We start from the raw sequence: 10,000 nt of genomic DNA, 5'->3' as shown, positions 1-10,000 counted from the left end.
CTACTAGTAACCCTATAAGTACTTTTTAAGAATTCCTATGTATCACAGAGCACGTCTAGACCTTTCTACTCCAGAAGAGGAGTAGAAAGAGAGAGCAAGAGGAAGAGAGAATCACCACTTGAATGCTACCCTCCACTGAAAGTATTTCTATGCCTTTCAATCTGTTGGGACTGGTTGAACAAGGACTAGTTTTCTTTGTTTTGGTTGATTACAGGCCAACACTGAGGCCGAGTATAGTAAAGTTAGTGAGCACAGTATATTTGTCCTGATTTCCCCTGTAGTACGAGCACTGCACTACTGGATCCAGTTAGCACCACCTCAATGAGGTCTGACGTAATGCCACTTTAAAGGTGCAGTATAAAGTTTGAATTGTGTCTAAAACAATAATGTCTATGAACATATACTGTGGCAACCATGTAAATATGGAGCTCTATTGAAGACAGTTGTCTCCAAATATTCCTGTGCATTCTGTGCATGTTGTGTATGTATTCTTCAGGTTTTGTCCTTGTTGAAGATATCCTATCCCCTGAAACAAAATCTAAGCTGAAGGACAACATGGACAACTCCTGAAACAATGAAGGAATAGAACTCATAATTTGAATGCACATGAATATTTGGAATGATTATCAATTCATTGTTTATTCAGAAATGTAGCATTATGGTCGGTCTAGAATTTTTTTTATTTTTGACAACACGAACTACACATTGCACCTCTAAGGCTGTCGGGTCAGAGTTATGCAACACAGGTGGGGACTCTTATTCAGTTTTTTAGCCTGTGTCTGTATGTGTGGGTGATTTGAAATTGATTGATTGATTGATTCATTGATTGATTGATCGATCAATTGATTCATTGATTGATTCATTGATTGGTTGATTTGTTGTGTGATTGTGTCAAGGTCGTTTCAAGTAGACATCACTTGCTATTGGTGTTGTCACACAAACACATGCACACACAGCCTTCCATGGGTAAGATTACCCACCCTTGTCCTGTAACAAAGTTGCACCACACATATTGCAAAGCATGCTCTATTTTAGCATTTGGATGTGTTAATAATGCCAGTTACCTCATGTCTGGTTAGGTATGAACGTGTTACGTGCTATTTATGCCAAGTCCTCAAGCAGTGTGCCGGCATTACGTCATGCCTCAGTGAGCCAAGGCTTGCATTTGTATCTGCACCGTATGCACAGCTGCACCGCTAGTGATTGTTTCAGTGGTCCCAAAGGCTGTCTCCGATTGGCTGCCAGCACGCAGAGGAAGTGATGTCACTGTTGTTTTACATGTTTACTTCATGATTGTGCATCTTTTTTTTACCTGGACTACAAAAAAAAAAGTGCATTTCTTTGTCAGCATCATGAATGTAACAGGTTTCTTTTTTTAAACCATGACAAGTTGCGTTTTGTAAAGCATCTCGATTCTGTTTTCTGAGGGCCTAGTTCCGAACCTGGCCCCATGCTGAATGTCATCACACCTTTTTTCACCTTGTGTCAAATGCACTCCGATTCACCTCTGTGCGCCCGGTTACCATTCTGTCTATCTAACAAACACACACACACACACACACACACACACACACACACACACACACACACACACACACACACAGACCCTTGACGTGGGGAAACAGATGTGTCTAACTGACACAGAGATCCGACGTGAGATGTCCTGAAGCCCCAGCGGAGCTGCGAGGCTGTCTGAATGCTGTCTCGTCTGTCAGACACGCCGTCTGACAAAATGCGCTCCCACTGTGCTCCCTGCGATGCGCTCAGCTGCAACGCGTTGGCTGCTGCTGAAAACAAAAAACACACACCAGACACCGGGAACAACTCCCAAAGACTCTTGACCGACTCCCAACACACTGCTGCACTTGCCAGGCTGGACAGAGACTGTTTGGACAAACTGTGTGTGAGAGTGTGTGTGAACGCCCAGGCCGCATGCAGTGTAGCTGCAGATAAGTAGGAAACAAAACAGCCCAGGAGGCATGAGACTTATTGTTTGCAAACATATTTATGTATTTATGTATTTATCTATTTAATAATTTATTCCTTCACTTCGTTTTTATCTTAATTTATTTTTTTATATTTATTGTTATTCTTGCCTTCATTATTTTATAAGCCACAAAGCCGACACAAAGATGTTTACATTTTTTGCGTTGATAATGGACTGCAGACATAACATTATTTTGCTTCTCTGTGTTACTAATTGGGAAGATTCAAAGAAGAGGGTTTTGTCTGAAAAACAGACAGGGTCCCCAAAGACATGCAAAACAAGGAGAAAAAAACAAAACGCCATTCCTTTTGTACGGCATGACGGATGAACTGCTAATAGTCTTTTTAAGTGATTCCCTGAGAGGACTTTGACGGACCATGCAAACGCTTCTGCCTTCCTGAACGAGCAAATCTAGATAATGTGAATACTTCAGTCATGTGAATCTTTGCGATCTGTGGGTGCAAGCCAGCCTGGCGCTACACAAGAGAGATCACCCACTGATTGATCGCCGTGATTGGTTTCATTGATTTGACCTTGTAAGAGGGGTCATGTAGGGGGCAGTGTTGTGAGGCGGAGGACTGTGTTTGTGGGTGGGACTGACATGCTGTACTTGGACCTGTGTTTGCACCAGAGCACATAGACTTGTTGAAAATCATAGTAAAATACCTGAAACAACCTCTAAGATCTCTCCAACCCTTTTTGTGTGTCGTTGTATACAAGCAATCCTTTACATTTTAAAGGAATTTTTAGGTAGGTTTACTCAAAAATTGGTTGCAGGAGCAAGTGTTTTTTTTAAGTAATCCAATGTTAATCTACTTCACATTTAGAGATGGTAATGAAGAGTTTCTTACAAGCCTTAAGTAGAGAATATAATTTAGTATAGCGTAGATTGTATCATTTTGTGTAGGAAAATTAGGAATTTTGAAACAGATCTGTCCAAATAATTAGAATGTCTCTGCATGTAACCTGACCTCTGCTGTTTATATTTAGACATTCAATATTGTTTGTGACCCATTCATGACCTCTTCATAACAATGCCATGCCACACTGCAGAAAACAAACTTTAACAAACTCGTCATTTCAGAATCACAGGAGCAAATCCACAGTGATGAGTAAAGTATTTAATGTTTTTTTTTTCTCAGCTCTTGATTGATGTCACTAGCCAGTGAAGGCTCGTCTGGATTTCAGACAGATCGACTCTGCAAGGTTTGTTGCTACAAATTGTAACCATGGCAACAAACAGGCCAAGGAGGGTATACTATTTTTATCGAGCGAGTTTCCTGCTCTTTGTTCAAAAGTATTAGTGTTCTAGCTAAGAGTGTTTACATGCGAACACAAACAGTAAGTTAATTTCCTCACAACTGAGCTTATTTAGTAGGCTAAAGGAGAAAATCAAGAAAATTGTTTTTCCTCAGCTGAAATTCTGCCAGCTCCTGAAATGCAAGTTTTCTTCTGAGATTTGTTGCCAGGTCATATTTTCATGTGAAGTACATATTTATTACATAGTTCTGGCATTGATGTAGGCTGATATGGAAAACTGAGGACAACAACAAACCACAGCTGTGGCCCTGAGGGTATGAAACTCAAGCCTAATGATGAGATGACACACACACACAGAGAGAGAGAGAGACACACACACAGAGACAGACACTCAAAACAACTCAAGCTGTCTGACATGCATACACAGAGAGAGAGAGAGACCAACAAAACACAAACCAACACACACATGCACACACACCACAACAGAGAGGCATCTTAGGGGAATTTGAGCCTGCTTCCCATGGCTCTGTCTTGTGGTACAGCCACGTCACCCATCACTAGTCACAGCCATGGTAACAGCTGTGGTTGCCGTGGTAATGCCTCAGCACAGACCTCAGCATGTTTATGCTGAGTGCACGTTGAGATTCTGTATTCAGAGATTGGTACGGGGTGGGCAGTGTTCACCTAAGCTGACTTCTTTCGATGCTCTCTGGTCTCTGTCCAATGAGAAATGGGCTTAGTGAAGTTATTAGTTTGATTTTTGGGTTGTTGTGTGTGTGTGTGGGGGGGGACATCATATTTGTGTGTGTGCATGTGCCTGTGTGTGTGAGAGAGAGGGAGAGATAGATAGGGAGAGAGAGAGAGAGAGATAGAGAGAGGGAGATAGAGAGAGAGAGAGAGAGGGAGAGAGAGTGAGATAGAGAGAGAGAGAGAGGGAGAGAGAATGATGGGGGAGGGAAAGAAAGCACATAACCCTTTTCAGTGTAACACAATTAATGAGACAAAGAGCATGACATGCGATCCCCCCTGCAATCTGTTTCTATGCTACGGGAAGGAGTGATGCAGCATTCGTCTGAGCTGGGGCTTGTCTTACAGAGCAATCCAGAACATCAGTTCCCTCTAACCTCATATCACAGTAGGCCTACTACAAAGCACGGAAATGAGACGTGACCAGAACTTTTTGATAACGATCAGCACAGTTTCAATTTATTCAACATACACATACATATCACAATATTTTTGCTTATGGTGCTTTCTCAGATGACATGCTCTTCAATAAAGCCTGGGGGCGGGGGGGGGGGGGGGGGGGAGTTGAGGGATAGGCATGTTCAACCAAGCTTAGCAAATACACGACCACTATCGGCTGAGCGATCAGATGGCTGAAACATCTGTGCGCTTCCAGAAGGAAGGAAGGAAGAAAAGATCCTTGGGAGAAGTTGATGTGCTTCAAGGGATGAGCGAGATAAAAGAGCAAGTCCACACATAGCCTCTGTCTATGAGATAACGACACTGGATAGTACAAGCTTTCCAGAAATTATCCAGACCAAGTTCTGTAGCACATACATCACTGCAGAACTCTGACCACACTGTTTCCACCACAGTGGTGTTAAATGAGGGAGGATTCCACATATCACCCCTGTTCTTGTAAGAGCCTCCTGTTTCAGTTTTTCAGTCTATCTCTCTTTTGTCATTATAGTATGTTAATTAATAATTAGTTAATGATGACTTATCCTTCATTTAACAGGCATTTAGGGTTTGCATGAGGTCTGGGATTTGCTCCAACACATAGCCTATGTATTCAAAGCCAGTAGACCCAATGCTTACGTTAAGATACACAACTATTACCAGGAAAGTGGATTTAGCGAATCTTGCATTCCTTACAAATCAGCAATTTGTGGCAAAGCATCACAGCAAAGTTATTACCATAGCAACATGTCTCTGCACAGTGCGTTATCACAGACTAAAGCCCCCAATGGCCACTGCTGCTGCTGCCGTTGAGGGATGCACATAAATAACACAGTGATTATATCTTAATTACACTCCTTCCACAATGTATGTACTATGTATCACTTTCAGGATACATTTCGTGTCCATACATTGTGTATCCTTGCTGAACCATTGCCATAATTTCTTCCTAAATACCCATCACCCCTCTATCCAGCTAGGTACCGATAATGTTATGATAGCAGAATGGCATTAGCCTTGTTTACTGAAGAATGTTTCTGGTACGATGCCTGGTTAGCTGAAACAATCTTTCCCGCTTAATTTCACATGAAATTTGGTGATATACATACAAGGATTATTTGATCAACTTGTCTTAAACATCATCTCATAGTGCCTAGCATAGGCTACATCTGTGCGGGTAGGGAATTCCATATTCCATCATCACTCCTTCTGAAGACATCCCTCACAGAGGCTGACCCTGGCCCGGGTTCCACCCAGATCAGGGGCAGCTCTAGACTAGTGTCGGCTGCTGTCCGGGACGATAAAGCCACAATCAACAGCACTTATGTGTGAGTGTGCGCTCACCTCACACTAAGAAGGTCAAGACCGAAGGGCCGGGCCATAAGGGCTGTCCGAAACAGAGGGGTGGCATCTTTAAAGGGTAGAAATATGTGGACCAATGCAGAGCCCTCATCCACTGGAACACAATTTAGCCCACTGACGGTAGCCTGGTTTAACCACCCTGACCCCAAAAAATCTGGACATACCACAAATAAAGAAAACATCAACATTGAAACTAATCTTCTGTGTTCTTTTGTTATGCTACACGTTTCATGACAAATGGCGAATTTATGGCCAATATACATTTCAATTTCATTCCTTTCGAATGAGTGATTCGGGTGGAGAGCTCGCTGTTATGATAAAAACGCCTTCAGTGTTCAGCAATAGTGTCAGATCATAACCTACTGTAAACACAGAGAGTGCAAGTTCACCTTCAACACTGCAACACTTTGGCTTTACAGATCCAGTTAAGACATGTTCGTAGTTGTGCTACCTCTCTAGTAAACTCTGTTTAAGTCAAGCACAGTGTAATTATCAACACACAACACCTTTAGTTGCGGAATGTCAGGCATATTCATCCATCCATCCACTCATTAATTTATCCCTTCATCCATCCATTCATTCATTCATCCATTCATTGACTCTCTCACACACAGACACACATCCGTAATGTTAGTGCATATACTCAAGCCCTCTAGGAAGAGAAACTACAGTGTTGGCCTTGGTGTACCTTTTGTGCTGGCACGCGCTTTGGACTGGCACCAGGCCGACTGGCACCATATGAACTGGCAGTGATAACTCATGCTCTTCCAGATTGATGAGTTTAGTCATGCTTTAAACACTCATTATTGTGACGTTAACATGAGGGGGCAAAGCTGGCGTCGCTCATCCATAAAAACAAACATTTAACATATAGACTATATATTGATATAACACAGATACTGCTAGCTCTTTGTGCCAGGTATAGGGGTAGTTATGCTAGCGTGATGTATGTGTGTGCATGTGTGTGTGTGTGTGTGTGTGTGTGTGTGTGTGTGTGTGTGAGTGTGTGTGTGTGTGTGTGTGTGTGTAAAAAGTGAAAAATATAAAAAATGGGTGCTGTTCACACATACAAAGCAAACATGACAGCCTGCAGGCGGAAGAGACAGAGGAGAGTGAAGTGGAAACAATGAGAAACATACGCATTTCCTGTTCTGGGCAATGGCTTTCAGTCGTTTCTCTGCCCAATTAACAATTCACTGACCTCTGAATCCTACTGAAGCCTACTGAGTCAGGTGGCTTGCTAGTTTAAAACCTGCCTTTGTTGAGAACCTACCTATGGCTCATGAGAATTGTGACTAACCATTAAGTGAGATCTGCCTGTCTTAGCATGGATTGTGTTTAAGTCCAGCTTTGCTCTCTGTTCAGCGGTAGATGTATGCAGAAATGCATGCAGGGTAGCCAGTGGTGGAGGCCACAGGGCAGTGATAAACGTGTTTGAGGGTGAGAGCACACAGTGCAGGGGTGGCAGCATTACAGGTGTGGCCCCCGTCTTTCTCTGTTTTTTGTTTTTGTTTTTCTCCTATTTTTCTTTTTACAGGTCCTCCTTCTTCTCTCTCTGGACACTACGTCGTATCTTCATCTCCGTCAGCTGGATGTAGCGAGTCACGTTGGTGTCTGCAATGCAGAGACAGGAAGAGATGGTGTTTGGTTTACTCAAAGGAATGATCAACGATGCATTGCTGGTGGAAAGGTAAAATGGCGGATAAATGAAACAGGAATCTTTGGTCCTTCCATCACTGTTTGTACAAAGTAAATGTATAGCTCACATTATTATGCAGTGATGTACTGATAACTCATTAGTTATTTCTGCTTTGGGTGTTATCAAAGATCTCTGATTTAAAAGAAACAGATAAAATCCATAAATCAGTCTTGAATTTAAAAAGGAAATGCCTGGGGGAGCGGTGGCGCATCACAACCATATATGGGTCGACGTTCCGACCTGCGATCATTTCCCAATCTTAATCCCAATCTTTCTCCAATTCGTTCCCTGTCACTCTTCACTGTGCTGTCGTAATAAAGGCAAAAAGCCTCAAACATTAAACTTTTTTTTTTTTTTTTAAAGGAAATGTGTGTGTGGACTGACCCCAGATCAACACAGGAAACACGTGATGGGGCTCTGATGCCCACACCTTAGTTTGCACGTTTGTACTCGCTGTGATCGCGTTTGTGATCGCTGACACAGAGGAAACATACTGCGAGCCTGCAATCCGTACCGCAATTTTATGCCCATACTTTCCATTTCAGAACAATAGGGGTTCCATCTCTGTTATGGCAGCATGCAAAGTAAACATCAAAGTGCACTCTGGGAATGCAAATCGCTCTTTGGATGTCCCTGTTTGATCCTATAGTGTTTCTGTGCATGCTGTTTTATGAAGAATAATACAGGTAGTTAATGTAAAATATTTAAGTTGTAGATAAGGTAAAAAACTATGCTTGTAGAGAAACAGTAACAGTCCTATCTCATCTGAGATCTGTAAAAGGGAACTGTTCAAAGACAACACTTTTGTAAATAATGTGATAATACTATGAGGATTTAATGAAAAAACATTATAAATATGTTTTGTGAGAATGTCAATGGTGAGAACACTCAAAATCAAAATACATTCAGGCAACATGTATTTTTTACCTTGTTATATGCTCGCCTCTCACTCATGTCTGCGTCTGTCTTTATTTTCAACAAAATCTAATATTATGTCTGCAAATTTTTTTTTTTAAATGCATCTTAACTGCAAAGACTGTAACGGGGTAAGGCTACAGTATGTCAGTACATAAAGGTTGAATATTGTTCGAATATGAATTGGCACTGCCTAGGTTCTTGCAGTTAACCGAATTATTTTTAACTTTTGGTCGAGGGCCATTCAATAATAGGTTGTTCCTGTGTACTTTTCCTAAATCTATCATCTGGCATGTTTAAGCAAAACCTCATTTACTTTGGGGCATTTGAGCCAAACCATACAGAATAGGAATTTGAAGGAACCACAAATAATTCATCTGAATGCTATTTTTCAACGAAGGTACCAGTCCATTCTTAGGAATACATTGAGAGGTTAAAGATCCTGAGACGCTTCTCACCTGAAGGCTCTTGTTTGTGCGATTCCTTCAGGTAAAACAGCGCCTTGTTGAATTCGCCAAGGTGATAGTAAGCCACTCCAGAGCGGTAAAGCGCTTTAAAGTTCTCCCCCTCCTTCCGCAGCACCTTCAAACAGTACTCCTTCACCCGCTCATAGTTCACCAACTCCATCTGCAAGAGACAGGCTGACGCAAAGGAACACAGGAAAACACTAAGAATTCGAGTTATTTACACACACATTTGTCAACTCATCAACAAGTTTTCCTTTTTCTTTGTTTGCTGAATATTTGTATCCCCTTATTTTTTTACACGGGAGTCAAAATTAGATTCGATTTCAGTGTGAAGAATTCAACTGGGAAAATGGACACCAGCTGTGCTTATGTCTTTAGTCTGATGTGAACCGGTGCGTCTGGGAAACGATGATGACGAGCTGAGCGATGATGTAAGCGGGAATGGACAGACACTACTTCAGGCATCTCATGGCTTTGCATGCATTATACATTGACCATGCGGTCATCACATAGCCTATGATGCAACATTTTCGGTTTATTTTCCTTACGAGAGACAGTGCAAACTGAGGTTTCAGGACAAAGAATTACCTGCTAAACTGTTGTAACACTCAAGCTCCGCGTTTTCCACGGCCCCTTTCTGCTCGTCTGTCAGAGACGCCTTGCTTATCGTGGACAGCACGGAGGAGGGTGACTTAGAGCCGGTGTCAGGGTCCCCGAGAACTCGACATAAACCTTTCATCTCCAGCAAAGCGCGGTGGTACTTCCCGATAGCCTCCCGGTATTTTTTATCCTTGTAGCACTGTGTGGCTTGAGTCTTAAAGTCAAGCGCGCGTCTGACCAGGTCTGCCGTATCGTTGCGTGGCGGTTGTTTCTCCATGGAGGTTCCATGATGACGCGAGTGTTGTTGGTAGTAGCGAGGGTCCCTGTGAATGGGTTGCCGCGGAGGAACGCTGATGGTGCCGCTGCTAAGGACTCCTCCTGCTCCGTTGTCCGCGCGGCAAACCGCATCATACCCACCCTGGTCCAAACTCATTATGTCTTTCCCCCCCAAGAAGAAATATTTCAGGTAAAAAAAAAAAAACACACCGCAAGTCACACTAGTACACACAGTAAAAAACAAACGAC

The 10,000-nt window shown here is 42.5% G+C and overlaps 2 protein-coding genes across 2 annotated transcripts in view; one reads left to right on the top strand and one right to left on the bottom strand.

Annotated features, from left to right (window-relative positions):
• The window catches only part of map3k9 (mitogen-activated protein kinase kinase kinase 9), a 21,351-nt gene extending 18,689 nt beyond the window's left edge, over positions 1–2,662 (top strand). The window contains exon 11 of the mRNA XM_042709812.1: positions 1–2,662. This exon is cut by the window's left edge and continues 506 nt beyond it. The gene's annotated coding sequence lies outside the window, so the exon portion shown is untranslated.
• A 4,628-nt stretch (positions 2,663–7,290) lies between these two features.
• Positions 7,291–10,000, bottom strand: part of LOC105908152 (tetratricopeptide repeat protein 9A) — a 3,498-nt gene continuing 788 nt past the window's right edge. The window contains exons 1-3 of the mRNA XM_012836629.3: positions 9,464–10,000; positions 8,867–9,049; positions 7,291–7,408 (exon numbers count right to left, since the gene is read on the bottom strand). The exon at positions 9,464–10,000 is cut by the window's right edge and continues 788 nt beyond it. Of these exons, the coding sequence (XP_012692083.2) occupies positions 7,326–7,408; positions 8,867–9,049; positions 9,464–9,908 (711 nt within the window). The 5' untranslated portion in view covers positions 9,909–10,000 and the 3' untranslated portion in view covers positions 7,291–7,325. The remainder of the gene's footprint in view (positions 7,409–8,866; positions 9,050–9,463) is intronic.

Source organism: Clupea harengus, chromosome 14 (genome assembly GCF_900700415.2).
Source record: "Clupea harengus chromosome 14, Ch_v2.0.2, whole genome shotgun sequence".
In the NCBI taxonomy this organism is placed as follows: domain Eukaryota; kingdom Metazoa; phylum Chordata; class Actinopteri; order Clupeiformes; family Clupeidae; genus Clupea; species Clupea harengus.
This window is presented reverse-complemented; position numbering and strand designations above follow the sequence as displayed.